General features: G+C 39.0%; 1 protein-coding gene across 1 annotated transcript in view; it reads right to left on the bottom strand.

Annotated features, from left to right (window-relative positions):
* MYO16 (myosin XVI) overlaps positions 1 to 26,019 on the bottom strand; it is a 542,291-nt gene that overhangs the window by 239,022 nt on the left and 277,250 nt on the right. The window contains exons 16-19 of the mRNA XM_012637927.1: positions 14,129 to 14,240; positions 11,034 to 11,151; positions 10,176 to 10,247; positions 7,689 to 7,830 (exon numbers count right to left, since the gene is read on the bottom strand). Coding sequence (XP_012493381.1) covers positions 7,689 to 7,830; positions 10,176 to 10,247; positions 11,034 to 11,151; positions 14,129 to 14,240 — 444 coding nt within the window. The remainder of the gene's footprint in view (positions 1 to 7,688; positions 7,831 to 10,175; positions 10,248 to 11,033; positions 11,152 to 14,128; positions 14,241 to 26,019) is intronic.

Below are 26,019 nucleotides of genomic sequence, written 5' to 3'. Positions count from 1 at the left end.
TATTGAAGAAGTACGATTTTCTGAAGAATATTAAATTGCTTGTTGCAATCTTATTAGTGCAGATTCTCTATGTTCATTTAGACATTCACATTCTCTTAAGTGTTGTCAGATGCTGGTGATGAATGTACCCACCTAATACATTACATCACCTTCAGTTTACATCCTACTGAACGCAATCTTTTCTTTCTTTTTTTTTCTCATATCAGAGTTGAGTCATTAGTTTTGAGACACTGGGAAGTTGCATTCCACTATTAACATTGTGAGCTTTTACAAATTACCTCAATGATGCTGCTGACGAACACACGGGCCATTTGGCAAATGCGCTGATGAAAATCTTTCTGGACATCTAGGAAATCCTATGCTGACTTAAAATCATTTACCTTATAATCAAAACAGGTAAATTTAGAAATGAGATAAGATGCAAAAATATCTGACTGATGATTTCAGGAACTAAATCAGTGAATTGATATGGGAATTAAACAAATAATAACTTTTAAGAGAAAATAATTTCAACCTCTCCTAGAAATATTCCCTTTTTCTCATTGGTGTAATATCTGTTCAATACGTCCTCCTGTTATTTAAATTGATATTACAGTTATACTTGGTAGCAGAAAGGAGATGTAATAGTTTGAGAAATTTCACAAGTGAAATGTTTTTCAAATACTTGTTTATTTTTTTCAATAGCCTTCCTTTCTTTCTCCATAATCAATTTCAACCTATGGAACCAGGAACAAAGACTCTGGACAGCTATCGGGATGGCGAAATGCCCATGCCCACGAAATACATTGTCACCTTCATAGTTAAAGGCTTGAGCCCTCATTCCTCTTTAACCTCCTTCTCCCACCTGGTTCCAGATGCTCCACAGGGTCCCTATCTCTGCATTGCACCTGATCCCTCTTCTACAAAGCCTCTCCCACCTCAGGAGGCACAGTATCCCATGGTTCAGGTACAGTGTAATCACCTGTCCACTGGTGGGACCTAGTATCACCCTACGGTATATTTTCCTCAAGAAATCCCTACCGATTGGGAAATATCACCGTTTCTAACCTGTGTTGATCTTACTTTTGCAACAATCAAAGACCACAAACTGTGCCTTGGACCCTAGCCAGGTGTGCTGCATACATGTCCTACCTATGTCATAATAGAAAGAGAAAGAATATGGAAACTAATCACTGCAAACCCATTATCATTGCTTACCACAAAGCAAACCTGAGCAAAACATCTAAAAAAGAAAGAGAAACCCCTATATATCCTAGTAGTGTATGGGAATAGTGATATTTCTATCTCTAAAGAACAAAATAGTTCCTCTATCTGCTATTCTCTAAAACAAACACAACTGAGTGAAATTTAAAAGGATGAAGTTGGACTGTATCTTAGATTTCCTACCTGTGAACCATTTGCATTTTTTTACAATGTTCCCTTCCCCATAAATAAACTAATATAAACTAAGAAGCCTTCCTACCAGCCACTGCCATCACTATTATTATTACAGCAACCTTTCCCATTGTGTCAGATACTGTGATAACAACTTTATGAATGACACCATCTCTGTTAACCTTCAAATAACCCTGAAAAGCAAACAAGTTTTGCAACCTGTGTCAAAGGAATGGGCTTGGATAAATGAGTAACTCATAGAAAGCAAATGCAATTAATTATAATGGTTTTAAATGTTTATGTTTAGGTCAACTAAAATACTGTAAGAATGTAATATAAAAATACTTAAACTGAAGGCTCAGTGAAAAAAAAAACAACCTCCATATGTATGTTTGAAACTCAATTTATTTATTTTAATATATTCACATGCCCAATAATGCTGCCCAAAAATGTAGATTTCAGATCATATAGACATGAATGAATGAATAAATAAAAGTATAACTTCAATACCCATTTTACAGGATTACTGGGTTATCTCTTAAACCTCATTTATTTCTGACTTCAGTACATGTTCTTAAGGTATTTCTTACTGCAAAAAGGAAAATTCTCTCTGGATTATATTTCTGATAAATATATATATGTGTATGTAATTATATGTATGTCCACATGTGTATGCATGTGTGCGTGTGAGTATATATACACCATTTTATTCAAAACTAATGATGAAAATGAGTTGAAATAAATTACAGGTTTTGGTGTCTGAAGATATCTGAAGAATGCTTCTAAATTTTCTATAACCTTGTACCTGCCCGAGCTTCTACTTACTTACAAAACTCTGATGAAGGCTTCAATTTAGGAAAAATAACAACTTTAAACTTAGCATTTTTAACTCAATCTTGGGGATATAAGTGTTGCACTATCAAACAGGTATAATTTTAGGAGTTGCAAAATATATTTATCTTTTTTAAAAAATTATTATTCATTACATTTTGGTATCTACAGTCATTTGTCTCATTTCAGAATGACGTGGATGATATCCTTTATAAAAATTAAACATAGTTTAGAGCATAGTCTTTGTTTAACAGTTATAGAAAGTGAGTGAGTGAAATGTCCGCAACTTCTCCAGGCACTATCCCACTCTCACTCCCATCTCTACCTCCAACCCAGAGAAATCCTGTCTGAGAGGCACCCTGGGCAAGGTGTGGGGACTCAAACTATTTGTCAGGTGTGCCCTGAGCGGTGGGAGAAGCTGGGAGCAGTCAGCCGGGGAAGGAATGCGTTTCTCACAAATTGATGATTGCAGCGAAAGGGGTCCCAGCAATGGGAATCTATGAGAATCCGCAGAAATGAGCCAGGGATAAGTATTTCTGTGACCAGGACAGCTCCAGACGTCAATCCGGAGCCAAGAAATGCCTCACCTCCTTGTTCCTGTGCCGTTTTACCTGGGGCCCCAGCCCTCCTCACCCCCTTCCCAGGAGGCTGTCAGCTGCCACACACAGCCCCCAGCTGTGGGAGGGGGAAGAGAATGCTTACCGTTGGACACCTTTAATTTCTGCTCAAATGCTGAGTATTTGGGGATTAAAGGTTCATAGAACTGTGATTTATATAAAACCAAGCAGAAAAGTCTTAGGGCCTGCTTAAGTTTTCTCTCGAAGTCAGAGAAATATTAATATTACCCCCATTGAAAAATTTTAAAGGGAGGTGGGCACGAGAAGAAGATGTGTTTTCATTACGCTGCAAATCATACTAGCTTAATAGCTACACCAAAATAAGTAATAGTGGTTACTTACAATGGCTACTTCGGTTACACCAAAATAAGTTATAATGCAACTACATGTTTGAAAAGTTGTGAGCAGTTCTACTTGCAATGTTGACACAACAATAAAACAGACATATTTCTTGCAGCCACCCTAATATTGTCCACGATGCTGTCCTCTCAGGTCAAAGGTGATTCTAATGTGATTCTCTGGCAACCTTATTCATTCAGACGTTCGCAGTTTTATTAAGTAAAACAATGACAAATACTTAATAGTGAGTCTTTCCATTTTGAATATTATATTATAAACAGAGAACCAGCATCACAAAATGGAAAAGGATGTCTTCAAATAGACAAAATGAACCATGCAAAAGTGGAAGTATTAAGAAAAATCTATACAGAATCCTCTTGATCCCACAAGGCTTGTTTGTGTGGTACGGCTCTGAAGCACAGTGGCTACACCCTGGAAAGAGACCTATTCTGAACTATAGAAATAAAAGAGTTGACAATCCCCTATTTCTTTATATCTGCTGTAAGCAGGCAGAGAGGTGATTGAGCTCACTTGGGAAACCACAGATGCTGCTATTTCCTTACCAAACATGATAACAGCATAGAAGAGACCCTGGTAGCCGGCACAATGGTTCTTAAGAAGAATGAGCAGAGCACGGCTTTTGGTCTGAGTGGAATGAATGGAACACCTGAGGAAGACGATGACTCTTTGGGGAGAACGGCTGTCCCCGTGGGGAGAGACTGGACGACACACTTTGGATTCACTGGGGGGGACACTGGCCAGCAAAGAGAACGGGATTGAAGGTCCCAGTTCTGATGCCCATCAGCGGTGGCCAATGTTCTACATGCGAAGCTATAGGAATCTATACATGGCATTTCCAAACGGTTAAACAAGAACTGTGTTTATACCCACAGTGGTCACTGGCTGTCAGTTGACAATTCTCAGAGGTGTTGAGGCCAAACGATACTAAAAAGTCAGCTCAAACTTTATCAGTTTTTCTTTAGCAATGATTTGATGTCATTTAAAAATCATATTTTAATTATTAAATATTATCAATGTAATGTGAACTGATGGCAGGTTATGAACAAATTAAAAGGGTCTTCCATAGACCTATTGTCCAGACAGGTTCAGCTTCATGCTTTTGAAAACACTAGGAAAAACAGACTGAAATCACTCAAAATAGGAGTTGCCCAGTCCACAGACCTTCTTGAATTAGATGGGCTTCTATCTTTCAAGTTTATTGACTCTGAATTAACATCCACACTTGTTAGGTGGAGATGCTTATTCACAGCCATGAAGAGGAAGCCCCCTTTAGCCACACCCCCGTTGGCCTCTGGAAGAGTGACCTACTGCCCTGGCGCCTGCAAGGAGACCTGACGAGGAGGGCTCAGGGCTGTCTTCCTGGGCTCCGTGGCCACCTCAGGTTTCCTGGGATCCGGGAGGCGAGGCAGTCTACATCTGCATTCAGCAGTCAGAAGCAACTTGCTCGCAGTATAAGCTGCATCCTCTAGTGTCTGCCTTGTCACTTGTCAATGGCTACTTTGATTGCCATATGCCTTACCTCATTGTCTTACTTCTCAATAGATTAAGAGTCAGAGTTGAAAATGTGTGCAATTAGGCAATACCTCCCAAGAGACCATGACAGCTAGCACCCGGCAAACTTGAGCACAGGAGTATCTGTGGTGGCAGGAAAGTAACAGCAGTAAACTGTAGGTGAGGACTCTATAAGGAGACGTGCAGAGAGTGCCACTGTCGGAGGCGGACAAGATGCCAGCTTGTGGGAGACCGGGATGAAGTGGAAAGAGTGCAATTGTGCTTGCGTTACAACAGAGTGAAGAATGAATTCTATAGTGACGGCATTCTCATACAAAGTTAAGTGATATACAGTATCATTTATTTTAGAAGTCATGAATTCAGTTTAGAAAGAGAAATGCCTCAGAAAATGGTTAAAGTACTAAACCTCTGTTGTTTACATGGATTTCTCAAAAGAAAAAAAAGAAAAGAAACCAGCATTGAAAGGGGAATTGAGGATGCAGGCTATGGTCACCCTTGCGAACTGTGTTTCACATTTTCCTAAAGCCATTGTTTCAAGAATAAAATGTGTCATTTTTAGCTATTTAACAGGATTTCTTCCCAAGGTAATTGATATGCACACATTTTGTGAGCAACAAACTTTTAAGCAAATAAAAGGCATTATATTATTCTATTATTGTTGTTGGTTTGTTGTTATTATTAGCATTCTTATTCTTATTCTTTTTTACCTGTTTGGACCAAATCATTTTCAACTAAGCCTAATGAATAAAGTTTTAGTGTGCTTCAACTTTCGAAGATCCCTGACCACTAAGTGTGGCCCTTAGTGGCCCCCCATCTGCAGGGTCCGGGCCAGACAACTGCACAGAGTCACAGCCGCAGGCACCTTCCCGGGGGACGTCCACACGCTAACCTTAAAGACTCGATTTTGACCAGTAAACACAGCAAATGCTTTTGCTTGTCTTAATTAAGTAATCATCATTTTCGCCTGCACTGTACCCCAGAGTTTTCATTTAGAGGCAAACTTATTTGGATCTAGGTAGAGAAAAAAGAATTACTTTAAATATATTACATTATTAATATTGTACATATTTTACTGTAATCCAGGAAATGAATCCATCATTTCGAGAGTAGATATTTTATCTGCCTCTGTTTCACTTGTTTTCCCTTTATAACTTGTTAGAATAATTCTTATTTATATTAATTCTCTCTTGCAAAATTTACAAAAAATACATTTAGTGTGAAAAATGTGTCTATGTACTTTCCAACTTTAACCTAGATATATTATTTTTTCTATAATCTTTTTTTGACATGATTACAAAATTTCAAAAAAATTGGGGAATGGTAAACAACAAAACTTTTCTAAAGTTAACCAAATTTTTGAGACCTTTCTGTGACTTGGGAAATAAGTCTATAAATCTGCAAAAACTTAAGCTTTCCACGAATCTCAATGAGTTAGAAATACTGCAGGTATAAACTTTGCTTACATTATTTGGGGCTTTAAATTAAGATTTGGGTGACCTCTAGTAGAGACAGAAACAATGAGAGTTAGGACTCAAACTAGAATACTGTGTCATAGAAGTTAAACTTATGATACATTAACTCATTTCTAATTCTCCATTAATCATTGTCCTCATTGATTTAGTAAAAAAAATTTAAAAGACAAGACCACCCACATAAATTTACATGTTGACACAGTGGCAATATTCCCACTGAAAGGGACATAATATGTTTTCTATGATTTATGTTTATAATTCTTCTTCATGTGTGTGTGTATAGTCAAAAATTTAGATCATATGCATTTCTAATTAAAAAAATTTAAGGCTCCTTAAGATTTAAATGTCAAATAAAAATTTTCTATAGACAGCAGGATTTATATATTAATTTTTTTCAAAGTCATCTTTGGAAGAGCTGTCAATAATTTTATATATGGTTAATTTGGGTAGACTTAGCATATCAGTATCATTCAATGAATAATCTTCATACTTAGAAATCACAACTTGACTGATAACAAGGAATAATAGCAAAATCAAGAGGCCTCACCATGCTAAATACTAAGGCATCTCTTCTGAGATACAGATTATACCATAGCCACCCTCAAATCACAGATTTTATACTGAATATGCTGATCAATGTTAAATGGGATTTTATATGTGTACATTTTAATAAAAATTTTAGTATCCCTCGTCTTTGAAATCTTCCCAGATGTCTATATTTATTTAAGAACTTTCCCATAAGTACATATTAATGCTAATGCTTCCAAGAAACCTCTAAAGGCATCAACTTTCAGGAATTTGGTGAAAAAGTCTACATGGACAACAAAGAAATTCTCAGAAGATTTCTTTCAAAGATAAGCAGACATGTGAAGACTTCGGGATGCAATTTTGCTTCCAATTGTCTGCTCAAGGTCATCATTAGGGACAAAAAAATAACAATTTCCCACTGATAAAATGTCATGGAGATCTATAATTTTTAGATGATCAAATGGCCCCGAAAAGCCACTGTTGGAGATGATTTAGGGTATGAGCCACAATGATTACCATAGAGACCCTTTGTCAAATAATCCACAAAACAAATGAAGGAGCAAGAGGAAGAATTATTGATCGGAAACACATCCTGGAATCTGTTCTGGGAGAGATGCGAGCTACTCAACAAACTCAAGTGCTTCAGATCTTCCCAGACTGTCTTATTCCTAGATTTACAAAATGCTTGTTGGTGCACAAAATGCCAGACATACCTCAGTCCAGAGAGAATGCATTTACATATCTATGCCTGAGAGATGATTTGATTAATTCAGCAGAGTGGGTGGGTGGGTGAGTGTCTAGTGGAGAGGGCTTCAATCCCAAAAGAATCATCAATAAAACCCTTCAAGTAAAATTACCTTGTTAAAATGAAACGTATTAATGAAGTTTAACTTATGGGTCACACTGTATCATGAAGCAACTATAAGATTCAGGCCTTTGAGTTGTCTATGACAGTAATAACCACACGTAAGGATGGGCATCCATCAACTCCTACCTTCTGTGTTCGTCTTGACTGTGAAGACAACAATTCATGGTATTCACCAAAAAGCTAAACAAACGACTGTACAGGGACTTGGCCAAGAGATCTCGGTAAAATTCAGCAATCTGCATAGTATGCCGTTGTATTATCATATCTCCTAAAATAGTAGAAAGAAGAGGAAGCATAAGAAAAAGGGTTTCCCTCACTCAGGAGCCAACAAAACTAGGCATACCCTATTTATTCCCCACACATCCAAATACAGCAAAGGATGTTAAAACATTGTACTACGACTCCCATAAATGAGAAGGTCTCTGTCAGTTATTATGTAAAATGTTTCCCTAAAATCAATGTCATATACATTGCAACATTATTTCTTACAAATGATGACCAGAGCTCTTGACCTTTACGAAGACTGAGCAATTTTGTCTCAGTTAAGAAACCAGCTTTTCACAGGGCCCCTCTTGGCAAGTTCTCTGATAACAACTCACTGGTTTAGATACTAAATCGTCCTAAGGCATTTGGAAACTTGGTCATCTGGAAAATTACTCACATTTTAAATATTTTCAAAGAAATGATTTAGTCAACCAAAATGTGGGTCTGGAATTCAGAAATAGGATTGAGTCGTAATGTAGAAATTTTGGTCATTCTCGAAGAGAGAGTGATTGAACTCTTCAGTGATAAGGTTTTTAGAAGGGAATAGAATAGAGAAGGGACTAAGAAAAAAAATGAGTGAGGATAGTTTGGAATGGAGCCTATCACTCAGTCTTGCTGGAGAGTTGAGAGTGAATGGGAGTCTAGGATTCACATGCTATGGCCTTGGCCAAACTGACTAACCATAGCCTTTCAGGCTGAGCAGGGAGTCAGTCACGAGAAATGAGGGTTAAATGGTTTTCAGTCAGTTGGAGGTATAGGTAAGGAAGGAGAATTGCTGCTGAGATTGGCTGAGATTTAAAAAAAAAAGAAAGAAAACACAGCAGGTAATGTAGTCGGAGAGCTACAAGGTCAAGGCCATTGAGATGGAACAGCACACAGCTGCGGGGAAAACAGGTGTGGCCATTTACGACTGCAGAATTGAGGCCCCTAAAGTCAACATGACTGAGGCGTTCTCATGGGTCACCAACATGTTAAATTATAGATACAAATAGATACTAATGGTGAGTTCAAATTTTCTGAAAAAAAAAAAAAAAGAAAAGGCATAAAAAACAATTACGTATTTGGAGAACTTCAGGACTCTTAACGTGGTTGAATGCAGGGTTGCTGTTGGAGAAATGACTAAGGAGGAAGCACAAAAATTAGATATGGCCCGAATAAAAATAAAAAAGGCCCTTATGCCTTCCTAAAGTAATGGGCTTTCCACTAAAGAAGGAAAAGTTGGAAGACTGTTAGCCACAAAGGAAAATCATGTTTGCATTTCAGAAAGATTATTTTTGAAGCAGGGTGGAAGGAGAGAAGTGATAAGGACAGATAGTAGATTAACCAGGAGGCTTTTGCCATAATCCAGGAAGGAATGAGAAATCCAGCAGTGTCCATGGAAATTAAGGGAAGGTGGTAAGAATGACAGATATTTATGGGGTTGAATGGCTTGTGTTTGACCTGCTCAATGGAGGAAAAGAAAGAGGTATCAAGGCAGCTGAGTGGATAAGAGAGGAGATTCACTAAGTTCAGGAGCATGGAAGGGGAATTCTGAGAGTAGGGGTGAGGCAGAAATCATACCCCACCTACCTAAATGCCTGCAAGTACATCCAATAGAGACATCAGGGAAGAATAGCGGCAATTAAGAGAAAAAACATCAAATGTATGATGAGTCCTTACAATTAACAATAAAGAATAAGGTTGCAAGGCCACGATTTATAATGAATAATTAAGATCACGCGGGAAAACCACTCCCCTTGTTCGCTGAGCAGAGATGCATGTAGCACAGAGATGAAGCATGTTGTCTGAGAGCCACACAGCATTGAGTGCTACTCCCAAACCTGCTCTCTACCAGTAATGGGGCAGTCAAAGTCATTGAAACTCTTTGAATCTTAGTTTTCTCATCTGTTAAAATGGAAATGGTTATGTCCACCTTATAGAGATTTGTAAGAATTCAAAAACTTCAACATTTATAGCACTCGGAACAAGTCCCGTGAGTTCGCACATGCCCAATAAATGACAGCTCTTGTTATGAGCCATGGGGTAAAGGGAAAGGTTGGTTCTTTCCCTGCACAGGCCAATGGATCCAACATTTCATCTGAATAAACCCTGTCAAATTGATGGCTTTGTTTCTAAAATGACAGATTAGTTAGAGAGGGTGACCAGTTATGCAAAATGGTCTCTCAAGAAGCATAGAATTTACAACATAGAGTCATATCAAGTAATCAAATGGATTCATAACATTTTTCTCATTTGGCATTCCATTCATAGAAATAGTTTCACTAAGTGGGGACAGGCAACATTATATTGAATTTCCATATTTGATTCCAAATTACACAAAGATGAAAGTCAGAGTATCGAAAAATTTACCTTTAAAATATTGAACATCAGTTGTTAAGGCAGAAGCCAATTCATCTGTTGATACTTGTAACATTCCAGCCACTAAAATTAAAGCAGCATTATAAACATAAAGTTAGTATACATTGTTGATAATAAGAACATTGCATTTATGGGCATCATTTATAAATTTCATGTATACACATTAGGAAATATGTGTATTAAAGAACTACCACTGTCATTGTCAAATTCAAATTAGAGAAACATCTTAGAGTGATCAAAACATTAATGAGTTCTCGAGGTTCTGTGCATTAAATCACAGCAGGTTTGTTTCCTCCTTGTCCTCACAGATGGCATGGAATTACTATTATTATTTGTTTTTTTTTTTTTTGAAAATTCCTGGTTAAATCACTTTGATATAGATAAAGATAGGTTTTTTTATTGACAATCTGTGGTTTTAAGGTATTTTGAAAAAATTGGGGGGTGACTAACAAGGAAACTTCAAAGAGAGAGATTTTTGGCAAGATCTTTGAAAGGAAGTAGTTATGTTGTGTTTAAAATGTTTGGCTAATAACATGCCTCCCAAATGTACTGGGTACTGGGGGTGGGGTGGAGAATGCCTAGAATAATATAAATAAGCACAAATATTGCTGAAGAATCAATGTTGCTAATGTGGGTAGAGAATGGGAACATAAAAGTACATCTTGTTACTCATTCCCATAACCATTTATAAGAAAGAACAAAGTGAACGTTTTTTTTCCCCCTCATGGAATTCTGCTCCAGGAAAGCGGCTATGCCAACTGTCTTTTCTGTACTGTGTCTCCATCTATTGGCAGATCTGTAAAATTGCATCTCAGAGAGGCTAATGTCAGAAGGTCGTGTTCCACTGACCTTGTTCTAGAAGCTGGAGGTCAGAAACGAATGCAGAGTCGGTGTCAGTCAGGGCAGTAAAGCTAATGTCGCCAATGTGTAATATTGCTGCCAGAATTACAAACAGGTTCTCCACTTCCTATGTGTTTTACAAAGAGAGAAAATGAATGGGATGTTTACGAGAAAGATTAAAAGACAAATCCTTTAAAAACCCAAAAAGTAGGTTATGAAAATGATGTATTTCCTATTAGTGGGGTTATGACTTTTCAGATCCTAAATGTTTAATAAGACAACTACTAATCTCTGCCTCAAAAATCAAAAACTCATAATTCATTGCAATGTCCTTTAAATCAACATTTTTGTTTCTTAAACATGAGAATAAAGAAGTGAAATTTTCGTATAAATTAACAGCTTCCAGATAACTATCATAACAAAAATGAATAATTGTTTAATGAAGGTCTGACCGGCTGGATGTCACTTGTAAAGTCAGACTTCACTCTGTCTTCTCAGAGCTGCAAAGGGAAGTTGATTGGACTTCGCAGTTGCTGAGGCTGAATCATTCAAGAACCTGTATTATAGGGTCCATGTCTTAGTTCTTGCTCTTACGAGATAAACCGATATGATGATTACAGAATTTTTCACTTCTGCTGGAAAACTAAAGGAGGCATAACGAAAACAACTTTGCCTAGATAACAAAACGCTAATTGTTTTTTAAAGTATTTTAAGGAAAACGTAGAAAAAAATTGACTTGGCAAGAGTTATCTTTGAGCAGAAGGTAGCAGGAAGTAGAGAATGTTTGCTGAAGGAGACTATCTGAGAATTTGGAACTCTAGATAAAAAAAAATAAATTAGACCTTAGAATTGGTTTTGGACAGTGATTTTTTGGGCAAAAAATGAAAAATCAAGAAAAAGCTGTAAATTGAACTATGCCTCTCTAAAATACCGAATATTTACATGATGATATTAGTAGGAAAACTGATTGAGCTCCTTAAAGGGCCAGTGGCATGGCCTTTTAAATTATCAGTGTCCTAACTTATAATTTGGAAATTAAAATGCTTCTTCCATAACTATTCGGGAAGTTGTTCTAAGGACAACTTTTACTTGCTTTATAAGTATACAATTGAAAGAATATAGTTCTTGGGGCTTCCATGAATTTCCTCCAGAACTTCTTGTTTTCATAAATGTATGATTTTATCATTTTTAAAATGAGAGCATTGGCAAGAATGATTTCTAAGTAATTTCCAGGTATGATGATATTCTATGAATGTGGCATACTAAAAAACATTTCTGGGCACCCCTAAATTATAAATCAGGGTTTCAAATTTAATTCATTGATGCTTTATAAAATAACATTTTCCTAGCCTCTTAAAGTACTTGATCACTTATTTCTTTCCTTTTTAATAAATCCAGTAACTCTTCATGAAATGTTCTGGTGCCCTGTAAGATACGCACTTCAGGGTATACAGACGAGAAGAATGTGCACTGTCCTCAGGGACCTTCCAGTGCAGGCTACAGCGGTGGGATGTACACCTGGGCTATAGCAGCTCAGGTGAAGGCACTGCTGTGAGCAGACCCCTTAGGCCCACAGCTGATGCTAGGGCCTCACCAGCCCAGAACTGCCTGCCTTCAAATCTTAGTGGACATAATCTATGCCTCCAAAGTGGACTAAATTGCCACCATTCAGGTCACTCCAAAGGGTCAAGATGAAGGGATTAGTTTCATGTGTTGTTGTCAGTATTTACATATTTCCTTTATTAGGTTATTGGACTCTCTATTTGCTTCCTTAGCCAGCAGGATTATTTTGCTTGCCCCGCCTCTGAGGCCCAATCATGGACTTTCAAAGCCCTATTTCCAAGCAGCTGATATTTTGGTAGAATGGTACCCTACCCTCATCTCTGTCCCCATTTCCTGTAAGGAAGCAGAAATGTCAGGTGTGGAGGAAGGGAAAAAATAAAAATGAAAAACTACAATGGCGGTAAGTGCAAAGACAGTGCAAGTGGAGAGTAACAGCTGGAAATGGATCAAGTAATCAGAGCAGAAAAGAACACGACACCATAGATTGTACAATCCTGGAATTCCAACCTCTGATAGAGGGCAGGTGGGGGGAAGCAAAGTGCCCCCGAGTTGACTTATTTAGGGTGCATCCCACTTCTAGCCCACCCCTGTGTCGACCTTCCCACGGCTTCCCGCCCCGCAGCTGCCCCCTTCCCACAGCTGTGTGTCAGGGAAAAAACAAAGACCCAAATCAATCAACTGGTCTCAGAAAAGTACGAGGAAGGCATTTTAATCTGCGACTAAATCTGGATTTGTGAACTGCTGGCACACGAGAGTTACTCCCGGTATATTAATTATGCATGAGGACTTGGCCCTCATCCAGAACGGGGTACCACACTGAACCGGGGGGCGCTGTCCAGGACATGGTGGGGGGAGCTCTGAGAGGTCTCTCTCAGGGCTTTCTCATCCACCAGATCAGTGCTGCTGAATTCAGTAACCACCAACTAGTGATGGCTATTTAGATTTACATTAATTAAGATAAAGAAATAATAGAAATTTACTTCTTCAGCCTCACCACTGGCAGGTATTTGATAATTCTTTGATAATTCTTTAAGAGTTAGGAATTGTCTATTTTTCACAAAGACACTTTAATACAGTCAATATTCTAATACTCAAGTGATTTTTTTTTAACAGTAAACAGTTATTTCAGATTTATCAGTTTTCCCATGGGCTGGCCAATATAAAGTTATTTGATATGTTTTGGAGATGTGTGTGTGTGTGTGTGTGTGTGTGTGTTTGTATAGTATTTATAAATATTGCTTTGGGCAAAGGGCTCCTTGACCACCCTCTTGGAAACAACACCCCACTCTTCCTGTCTTTCTCGGCTTATCCTTCCTTTCTGTCTTCACAGCACCCCTCGTCCTCAGCACGTGGCTTGTTTCTGTCTACCTCTCCACTGGCATGTAAACTCTAGCATGGAGGGATTGAGCTTATTCTCTGTTGAATCACCAGTGTCTACAGAAACATCTGGAATATAATAGAGTCTCAGTAAATGAATGAACAACTTTTATAAATTAGTAGAAGGTTGGTTTGCTCAGTGAAATATTTATAATGTGACTCACCAAATTGCTGAAGCCAACTACATTCAAGGCTTGTTTCAAAACAGCTAACTTCTCCCTGTTCAGAGAATGCTCTGATGTTAATATATCTTCCCGTATGGTCTGGTTCAAATACCTGTGAGGATTAAAAGCACATAACATTATGGCTTGGCTTGTCGTCAAACGTCAGTGGATAAAAGTCACTTCGGCCATATTTGGTCTCCACAATGATGGAAATCACCTGGACACTGTGTACCCATGTGTTTACAAAGCTTTGGGTACATAATAGCACATGATGTTTCAGGAAAAGAAGAAAAAATAGCTCTTGTTGTACCAGAACACATTTACATATTTACGTGGCTCTCACCTTGGCTTCACCCTTCCCTGTGAAAGCAGAAGGTCACAGCGTTTTATGTATTTCTTATAGAAACTTGGCAGGTTGTATCATATGCTTTGTAATTAATATTTACATTAAAGATGCTTCACTTACAGTAATTTATTATCTCTTCTCGTCAGTATCATTTAATTATGAGGTGGTTGATTAAATCATTGATTTATTCCTTTCATTCAACAAACACGTATGAATCACCTCCCAGAGACAGGCAGTGCTGAGCTGCTGAGAACATAAAAAAAGAGCCCATCCTTGGAACCTTAACACAACAACAACAAAATAACATATTCCGGGGCAGAGGCAAGAGAAAAGACAGCTCAATGCAGTGTGAAAGTAGAACAACAGCAATAAACTCAAAATGTCTGTGAGTGTGTAGGAAGGGGACCTCCCCCAGAAGTGGAGGGTGAGGAAAAGCTGGGGGCGGGAACAGACTTTGGTTCTAAGAGTTGGCACCTAAGAATATGCCAACCAAATACTAGGATTTCAGGCTGTCCCTGGAATAATCAGCAACCCATACAAAAGCACATGGAATAGGTCAAGCATGATACATATGGGGGACATATATGTCAGCAAAGCTGGAGCCCAAAGTGAGATGAGCAAAGATCTGTGAAGTTGGAAAACGCAGCCAGAGTTTTGTGTGTCTTGCAAAAGAGTTTCAATCATGTCTTGGAAGTACTGGGCAGCCCTCAAGGCCTTGAAACAAAGAAGTGGCAAAATCAGGTTGGCATTTCAGAAAGAATATCCTGGTACCCACTGGAAGATCACCTGAAAAGAGAGAAGGCAACTAAGGATAGCAGGTGATCAGTGAGAGGCCAGCCGCGGGGAAGAAGAGGATGTGAGGGAGAGGGAGGAAGGGAGAAGGCAGCACTGGCGAGACGAGGGGACACATGGGCACAGGGAAGAGGACAGAGGGAGCTCATGATGCCTTTCAAGTTTCTGTCTGCAGAAACGGAGTGTTGTGGGCCCATCAACCAGAGGGCATTCTCAAGAGGAGTATGTTTTTAGAGAGAAAAAGTCTTATCTTTTATATTATGTTAATTTAAACTATTTGTTAAAGTTCAAGTGAAGTTCCGAGAAATAATAGCTACAAGGATCTGGAATTCAGAAAAGACCAGAACATATGATCTAGCAGTCATCAACATGCACAGTACAGACACCAGGTTGAGCGGATGAGCTCACAGCAAATGAGACTCTAACATTTTAAGGCTGGAGAAAGAATTGAGTGTCCAGGAAGGGAGTAGGAATGTTAAGAGAAATCAATCATTAAAACAAAAGGCTAGTGTATTTTTAAGACTGATGCCATGTCCTTGACGGGTGAGCGTTCGCTAGAGCTGCGTGGAGAAGCTGACTGCAGGTGGGAGGGTTTGCCGGGCTGCGTGAGGACTTCGCCCTCCAGACTCTTGGATGCAAGAGCAGAAAGGAACAGCCTAGCGTCTGGGGAGGGGAGTGGGAGAGACTCCAGAATGTGTATATGCCGAGAGAGCAGCGGCTAAACACTGGATACACGTTGGGAGGGATACTGAAGAAGGGGTTGCTGGGCAGGAAGAGCATATGGAGTCAGAGCGCAGGGAGGGTCTGCCTCCCACAGCAGGAAGGACATTGCTCTCCGCGACAAGTGCCAGGTAAGACAAGAAATGCGGCTCCGAAGGCTGGTGCCCTCTCAGGGGCATAGAGGAGCCACTGCTCCGTCCGTGGCTGTGGTTTTTCTAGAAGAGAAAGAGGTTGAGGTTTCCATGATGGGGTGAAGCTGGCTTGAGGAAGGTCGTAGGGTAGCTGGCGCTGTGCAGTGCCTGGGCGGGGCTGGGGCCCAGCACGGGGTGTCACTCTCTCCAGGGCTCCTCTGACGCCTGATGTGGGGTGAGCAAACTGGGGTTTGGGGTAGTGGAGTAAAAGGAAAAGGCCAAGGGTGACAATATCAGTAAGAGATGGGTTTGTCATAGTCAGAGTCCCTCTGCTTACTATTTACACAATGCTAGTGACTAAAAGGCTTCGTGATGAGAATTTGTAACCGCTCTGGGTACTTCTGGTTCTCACAGCAGGTTTCATGCGTCTTCCTGACGTCATCTCTTCTCTCCCACTGACTTGATCATTACATAAGTTAATAATCCTTTGAAAGGGGCCATTTGTAGTCTTGCGAAGAACAGCTAATTCCTCCCTTCATTACAGAATCAAATATGCAAAAGGCCAATGTTTCTTTTAAAATGTTTGTGAAGTAATCAGTTAGTAAGCTCCCCACGGCCACCTCAAGCATTTCTTTAAAACACCCCATTTCCACATTTTATGTGACTTTATAGCCCAAAATTTACAGCAGCCATGACCTGCTCCACGAGGGACGTGAATACGAAACAACATTTCTATTTCAGTTAAGTTCTGGGTAGAAGAAGCCATAGGAAGTATTCCTGGTAGTTTCAGACAAGTGTGTGAAGTGTTTAATAGATCAGGAGGGAACCAATTCAAAACAGACAATTTTGAAGGGAAGTTTGCCTGATAGCAAGAAAGATGTCTTCAGACTGTGAGCATTTTCCTCTATAGCCAGAAAACTTGTCAGCATGAAGATGATAAAAAAAAATAGAACACAGTGTATTTTAATTTAAATTTCTCCCACTAGTCAATAGCATCTAGGATGATTTCACTAGAAATACAGTTCTTTGTTATCAACAAAACTATGTCTTCAAATGAGAAGGTTAAGAACAGAACAAGAAACATTACATGTATACTCTTTGAAGATTACAAGTACTAATTTTCCCTCTGACATTATTCAATCTTGAAAGCTCACACAAGGGCAGAGAAATACTTGAAAAATATGCCTGATAAAATATTGAAACCAAGAATCCGCAGAAGTAGATTAGAGTACTATTTGACTCTTTCTTAAAAATGAACAAACCGAAAAAGATAGAAACAAATAAAGCCATTTAAACCTTCATTTTATTATCTCTAAAATAGAGTAAAAAAATTCCCCATTCTAGTTCACAGTAATTTTTTGAGTGTCAAATGAGATATTGCGTGTAATGTGCTTTCTGCACAGACTGCAATGAGCATATAGAACATGAGTATTTCCTGGAAAGACTGTATCTTGCACATGTGAGTGATTTTTAGGCAATGTGCTCTATCATTAATGACACTCTTAATCCATTACAAACTAAGCCAAATAAAATAAAGAAGCATTTTGAGAAATTATAACAAATGCTATTAGCAATGAAGACTATTTTAAATCATAAAATACGCTTTTCTGCTCTTCTCAGACAGATAAAAGTAATAAATACATAAAAGGAAAAGATCACAGTTTACACTTGACTGTTTTATCCCAACACAAATCAACTGGAAGTTGACAATTGTATATATAATATAACAATGGTGTTTCCAGATTAATTTTAACCCTTTAAAATAGGTAAGAAATGACAGTGCGGAAATGGGTCATGGACTTCCCTCTGGACTAGCTTTAATTTCAAAGATGGTCTCTCACTAATCTCCACATAGTGGTTGAAAACCACCCTAGATAAATCTAAGCAAGTGCTTTATCTAACTGAGACAACTTTGTTATTTTTAAGTGAACTTTTTTCACTTAATAAACAATAATCCCATGACCCCCAGCATTAAATCTTAGACCTCAATAGTCAATGTTTTCTATATAATTTCTTTTATGAATTAAAATCACATACCCAGAGCTTAAATCTGTTTTCTGAATCGTCTCCTTTTACCTCATACGTCACTTGGAACAGTACTATCTGGCAACATATAGATATCTCAATGGCCAGAGTCAGAGGTTTCAGAGATAGTCACTCATTAAGAGTCACTGCTATTTTGATTTTAAAAGATTGGCAGATCAAGGGAATACTCTAGATGCTGCTTCTATGAGGGGGTAAAAGACTGCACATGTGGGTGGTACACTGAAAGAAACTGCAGACAGGTTAGTGCTATTGAGTCTACTCAAAGGGAAAGGTAATGGGGGCTAATATTTGGTGATATTTATGGGCCAAATCCTCCACTGGCTGTTTCAGAGGCATTTCCTCTGTCAATCTTCCCACTGACTCACAAAAGGAAGGAGGCATTATTTTACCTATGTAAGAAATAAGGAAACTGAAGTTTTTAAGGTCATGAAGCTAGTCATTGGCAAACCAACACACACCTGCTCCTCTGCCTCTTCCCCCCCCCACCCCACCCCAGTATTTCTCAAGCTCAGTGACAAGTTTTCTGCAGGAAGTGGGAGGGAGACACACCGAAGAGCTTGCTGTTCTTGCTCTAGGAAAGGTCAGCCTTCAGCCTGGGCAATAGAGCGAGATCCTGTCTCAATATAAAATAAAAAAAAAATCAACTGGGTGTGGTGGCACACACCTGTAGTCTCACGTACTGGGCCGGCTGAGGTGGGAGGATGGCTCGAGCCCAGAAGTTCGAGGCTGCAGTGAGCTATGATTGTGCCACTGCACTCCAGCCTGAGTGCAGCCTGAGAGCAAGACCCTATTTCTAAAAAAGAAAAAAAAAATAGCCAGCCTTTACTAAAAAGGCTCTTAAGTTTTACTATCAGAATATCAGAAAAAGGATTAAAACACTGTAGAAGTTATCCAATTCTGTATAAACTTTGATAACACCGTTATCAACTATATATAGTTATATTTTTTTAATAAGTGAAGAGGTTTTTTGACCTTAAACGTTTGGTTGAGTTGGTAACTAAAAGGAGACTTGTTCATACTGTTCCTCCGCAAAAATCTGTTGATACTACTGTTATTTTTTTTCTAGTTTATTTATTTGTTCATTCCTTCTCTCTAAATTTTAGCCAATTATTTAAGCATGGCCATTTGTCCTTGAGGCAAATTCTAGGAAAAATAAATTTCTATGTTTTTAAAATGACAAATCACATTAAAGTCCTAACTGATGTAAAAAGTGCCACCTGAGAATATAGTTTCAACAGGTATTTAATATACAGGGATGTGCGGACAGAACCCAGGCCCTGGGGAGAGAGTCGGCCAACCTCACTGTGCCCGCACCATGTTCATCGCCCAGCTCCCTACAACGTCTGTGATTTGTGCATAATTTTACTTTCCCTTGGTTGACTTTAAATCATGAAACTCTGATATTTTTCTCTCTCTCTCGGAGCTAGTTGAAAGAGTCCCAAGGAAATTAAACAGAAAGAGGGGTGGGGAGCGATGGAAGGCAGCTGGAAGAATATACACACAGATCAATAGAGGTTTTCTCCAAATTGTGGGTTTTATGGTTCATTTCTTTCTTTTCTTCTTTATTGTTCTTTTCCATATTCCTCAATTTTTCTAAAAGTCAGTAAGTCAGTTATGTATAATCAGAAGAAAAAGAAACTCCAGAAAACTATGAATCAAAAATGGGAGCATAATTCTCTGGAGATCCACCCAGGTTATTGTGTGTATCAACAAATTGCTCCATTCTATGCCATCTGATCAGTAGTGACTGAAAAGGAAAATAAAATAGAAATTGTTCCATTTGACTATTGTGTAGTCTTCCACAGTGTGGATCTACTGCAGTGTTTCTAACCATTCAGCCATGTGAGGGACTTCTAGGCTGCTTCTGGCTTGGGGGTGTTATGGATAAAGCCACTGGGAACATTTACATGCAGGTGTTTGTGTAAACATACCTCTTCATTTCCCTTGAATATACGCCAGGAGGGCACTAGAGGGATCCGATGGCAGTTGCATCTTTAGTTTCATAAAAAAAACCTGCCAAACTCTGTCCCAGTGTAGCTGTATTATTTTACATTCCCCCCCACAATGCAAGGGGGGACCAGTTTCTCCAGAATTTGATGTCACCATTTTTTATATTAGCCATTATGATAGGTGTGTGGTGATATCTCATTTGGGTTTTAATGTGCCTTTCTCCGACAGTGAATAATGTTGAACATCTTTCCATGAACTGATTTACCATCTGTATATTCATCTTTGGTGAAATGTCCCTTCATGTCTTTTGCCCATTTTCTAATTGGATGAGAATAGGGTTCTTTTTTTCCCTCTATTGTTCATTTTGGAATTTCGTAAATATATCTTAAATATCAGTCCTTTGTTGGAAATGTAGTTTGCAGTATTTTCTCCCAGTCTGTATCTTATCTTGTCTTCCTAATGAGGCCTTTTGAAAAAACAAGAGTTTTTAATTTTGATGGGACACAATTTATCAATCTTTTCTCTTTTGATTTCGGTGTCCCGCTTAAGATCATTTTGTCTAATCCTAGATCCCAAATATCTTCTTTCATTTCCTAAAAATTTTAAATCTTTACATTTAAGTTTGTAATCCATTTTGATTTTTCCATAAGATGTGATATTTTTGCTTTGCTTTGTTTTGTTGATTTTGGTTTGTTTGCTTGGCCTACAGATGCCCAATTGCTCTGGCACCACATGTTGAAAGGTTGACTTTCCCCCATTGCATTGTTTTGCATCTTTGTCAAAAGTCAGTTGGGCACCTTTGTGTGGGTCTGCTTCTCTGATCTCTGTTCTGTTCCTTTGGTCCACGTGTCTGTCTGTCCACCAATTCCACACCACAAGTATTACTGTAGCTGCAGGGAAGGCCTTAACATGGGGAGAATGAGTCCTCTTATTTCACTCTACCTTTTCAAGATTTCTTCAGCTATTTCAGGACCTGTGCCTTTACATAACAATTTTTAGAATAAGCTTGTCTACGTGTCTTAATATTGTTATGATTTCAATAGGAATGGCATTAAACCTATAAATCACCTTGAGAATAATTGACATCTTTACTATTGAGTCTTCCAATACATGAACATGGTACGTCTCTTTGATTTCATTCATCAGTGCTTTTTTCATTTTCGGTGTCTAGATCTTGGATATGTTTTGCTAAATATATACTTAAGTATTTCATTTTCTTGGAGAAATTTGAAAGACTATTATTATGTTTTTAATTTTGGTTTCTAACGTTCCTTGTTAATATATAATGAATAACATATGTGATTGATTTTGCTTTTGTGTGTTGATCTTGTATCATGTATATTGGTGAATTCATTTATTAGGTCTAGAAGATGTTTTGTGTAGGTTTTGGGGGGTTTCACACTCTATTTTTTTCACAAAACCTAATGGTGCTTTCTTTGGACCAACTGAGATTATAAACCTAATTTTTATAGATCAGTATGAAAAAAAAATTCTCCTCTCTAAACATACAGATACTTTTGTTATCATTTACAGAAAAAAATAGAAAACGAGATGAATATGTGTTATAGTTGTGCAGAATTCTACTTGGGCGTTAGACAAGAAAAGTTTTTTCATTACAAGTTAAATTTATTTAAAATAAGTAGGTAGCAACAACTGTTGACTATGTGCTATGTCTAATCAACTATCCCTTTGTGCCAATTTGTTTATAATCCTGATAAAGAGTAGCAGGCTGATGACAGGTCTTCCAAAATGGGTCAATAATGTAGCCAGAATATTAATAACTTTTGTACATGTGTGTGGTTTGTGCATGTGAGTGTGTTGACACTTTCGCGTTGAGGCAAAGAAAACAGGTCCTGGCATAAGTTTCCTATGCCACCTGAGAACACACAGAGAGAGTTAAGCTATGCATTAAATGACAGAGGGTTTTCCCTTGTTGATAGAGGAGTCCACACTGGGAATCTCTTTCAGGATGTGCTATGTAGAGAGGCAAATTTAAAATTCTACCACTCAGCCTGTGGCATCACTTTGAAGATTGGGAATTGATATGATTTGAATATCAAATACATACAATGAGCATTTGCAAAAACACCATCATGGAACTTCAAGGGCCTGTGCCGCACCTACTGTGTCTCCGTGGGTGCTACTGTGCCCTCGCTCAGCAGGCTCAGCGATTGGCCTGCATGAAATGACTCCTGGGTGAGTACCCAAGACACACTTGGGATTGAAAGTTCAAATATAAATATTAATAAAAGATGTTACTACTTAAAAACAAACTTGCATAGCCCATTCACCAAGTCAGAGGCTTACAGACTACAAAAACAATGTGTTGCTCAGTTTTTTACATGCCGCGTGAATACAAAAGAACAATGTCTTCTCTATTGTGGGTGAAGCTGTCTTTTACTTGCTGAAGTTTAATATGTAAATAAAAGCCAGATAAGGCAAAATTAAACAGTTGACATCAGTAAAGACAGTACAGTTTGCTAATGACGATGACAAAGGGCTTCATCTTGCCCAGTCCACACCCCCCAGCTTGCTCCTAAAAAGGAAAACCCTGTCTTTATTGTTTTCAAACTATCTGGAACATATTAACTGATTTTAAGTCCCTCCTGAAGAAATACGAGAATGACTTTATTAACCACAGGTTCAGATATATAAATCTCCACCAATGAAAATATTAACATATTAGTCACACACTATTTTGTTTGGAAAGAGAAAATTTTGTCTGTAGTCTTCAGGAAAAGAACAGAATCTATTTAATAAATTCAGGAAAAGAATAGAATTGATTTAAGAAATTACACATTCAGAAATACTTTGGGTCTTGTGACATTCCCAGAATACTTCGTCCATATTTTTCTATTCAGTCAGAGTACTTCTTCAAAACATCTGTTGAAACAAACTCTAAAGTCTTGCCACCTTGCAAACAGTGAATGCTAGTATGGCCAATTATGTGTTTCTTGAAAACATTTAGCTGGGAGAGCTGAAGTTGGAGATGGGGCAGAGTGGCTGCATCCTGCACAAAGGGTCCTGGGCAAGGGTTAGGGGGCCGAACCCTAGTGGAAACCCACTCCCCGAGCCTGTGTCTGGCATGAACACAGCCATGTATCCAGAAGGAAGGGCACCGTTTTCTTTTCACGGAAACACACCAGAGCTATCAATATTTAAATGACAAGTAGAGAAATGAAGAGAAAGAAAAGTTTTTGCTCAGAATGTGTGAATTGGTCTGGCTTTGATGATGGCAAGACCAGCTTAAGGAATAAAGGCCTGGGGGCGTGCACCTACTGGGAGGGGGAAGTGGGTGGAACTTTCTCTAACTCACGCCATGTCATCCCGAAGTTAGCAAGAGCTCTGCACTGGAGGCAGTGTGCCTGTCTATACAAATATGCTGCAGGCAAGGCTGAGCAAGGTGCCAAAGTCCTCTGCAGGGGAGAAGGTAACCAAACAGGCACTGGGTAAGGTCATGTCCACAGCACTATCACGAAGGATAAACTTAAATTTAACCCTGTGTCTTAAATACTGCCTAAGACCGGCACCTGCATATAAACTTACATAATATGTAAATATTACAGTTCATGTATTCAGACACTTGCCCACTTACTGATACTCACTACTGATGAATGGATTCTTTCCCTGGTTCATCTGGGACCCATCCATCTATTCCCACAGCCACCAGCATCAATGAAACAGCTACTGTCACCTCACACCCAGGCACTGAGCATCCTGAGGCTCTTCCTACTTTCATCTCGTCTATTCAAATCTACCCAAATATTGCAGGAACTTCTGCATCCCTCTCTCCTGTCCTGTGTTCCTCCAATCTATTTTTTGCACTACAGTCAAAGTTATCGCTGTAGGATGGAAATTTTAGTGAACTCACTTCCCAAATCAAAAGCAGTCAAACATGCAAGCTCCCTAGTGTGGCTTTCAGGGTCCATCCATCACCTGACTCCACATACCTCTGCAGCCCCTGGTCTGGCCAGAGCCACAGCCCTCCCGCCCTCTGAGCTCTGGACGCACAGAACTTCCTTTGGTCCAAGGGATAGACCCCATTCTCATCCACCTCTGTGCCCTCACTTATTCTGTTCTTCTCACTAGGAAAATAATCCTCACACCTCCAAGCCCCACAGAACACTCTGGAGAAGTCCCATTGGTCTTCCCAGGCCACTTTCTCTGAGGAGTCTTGTAGGTCAGATGTCTTTCCTATGAGCGCCCCTAAACTCTCTATTTCCTCCACAATAGCACTTTATCAGACTCTATAGAGATTTCCTGAACATGTGTCCCCTCCAGAGAGACAAGGCCAGCCTCTGAAACCCACACCATATGGACTGCACCAAGCAGTTGTCATCCTGGAGTGAAGAGAATGAATATATGCACGAGCTCTCTCTCAGATTAACCTTCCCCAAATTTTACTGCCATCATGTCAATTCTCTACTCATAAATATTTCCTGTAAGTAAATATCCCTAGATGTTTTCCAAGATTCCCAGAACAGGACTCCAACCCATCAAACCATGCTGATTTTGCAGGATTTTCTGCTCTTCAGCCTCCTCTCCACTGCAGCTGGTCCCCATATCCCTGAATATCAATCCACCCTCATCTTTTTGCCCCTACCTGACCAGGATTCACATCTCGCCTATTCAGACTACTCACCCAGGCCAGACCAAGCTACCAATACTGAACTTTCTCTGATTATTTTAGCTGTACTCTCTCCAGTGGTTAATCTCATATGTTAACTTGCCTGGGCCATGGGGTGCCCAGACATTTGGTCTAATATGGGCATGTCTGAGGGTGTTTTATGTTTGAAGAGCAGACTGAGTAAAGCAAACAGTCCTCCCTAACGTGTGTGGGTGGGCCTTGCCCAACCCATCGAGGGCCTGGATAGAGCAAAAGCCTGAGGAAGAGGGAGCTCCTTCTGCCTGACTACTGAACTGGGACACTGGAGGTTCCAGACTCCAGACCAGCACCAAAGCACTTCTTGAGTCTGCAGCTGCCAGCTTTCACACTACAACTTACCCTACTGGCCTCCCCAGTTCTCAGGCCTTCAGACTGCAACTTCAGCTGACCCACAGGCTCTTCTGGATCTCTGGCTTGCCAACTGAGGATCATGGGACTTCTCAGCCTCCATAATCAAATGAGCTAATTCCTTATAATAAAAGTCTATGTCTTTATCTCTAGCTGTATATCCTATTGGTTCCTGTCTCTCTGGAGAACACTGACTAATGCACTCTCTTTTCCCCATGTCAATAACTCACGTATTTAAATATTTAATAGGTCTTATTTAAATTAAAAAATTAAATATCATCAACTTGATTCTTTGTGGATAGAGATCATGTCTTAAAATCCTTGGTTGATTCTCATAGAATCTACGTTGGTACTGGGCATACAGAAAGTTTCACATACATCTGAAAGTCTGCAAATATATTTCAAAGTTGGTTCCATTTTTACCTCATAGATTTGCAGTATATCTAGGAAGAGCCATACGTGGCTGGTTGATAAATGCCTGGTGAACACAAGCTCTACTCTTTTCCTTTGGCCAAAGATTGGTAAAAGTAAGTGACACATAAATGCCATAAAAGTCATTCTTTTGCCAAGATCAAAACAAACAATGCCCCCCCATATTATAATGAAGAAAAGTCATTGAAAGGAAGTCAGAAGTACCCAAAATAAACTCCGCTTATTCTTAGTTTAGTTCTAACCTTCTTTGAACTACTCCAATATTTCTACCTGCATGCTTAATTTAAAATACTTATTAATAACAATAAAACACTATTTACGAAATAATGAAGTTCAAGTAACGGGTTAATACACCAAATAAGTGGCCCCTAGTCATGTATTGTGCTTTTAGGTCAAAAATGATTTCTACATCAAGGAAAATTTCCAGAAAAAGCCCAAGCATATTGACTAAATGTCATTA

Source organism: Propithecus coquereli, unplaced genomic scaffold (assembly GCF_000956105.1).
Source record: "Propithecus coquereli isolate 6110/MARCELLA unplaced genomic scaffold, Pcoq_1.0 Scaffold125, whole genome shotgun sequence".
NCBI lineage: Eukaryota > Metazoa > Chordata > Mammalia > Primates > Indriidae > Propithecus > Propithecus coquereli.
The sequence above is the reverse complement of the archived record's forward strand: the minus strand, read 5'-3'. Positions and strand labels throughout refer to the sequence as shown.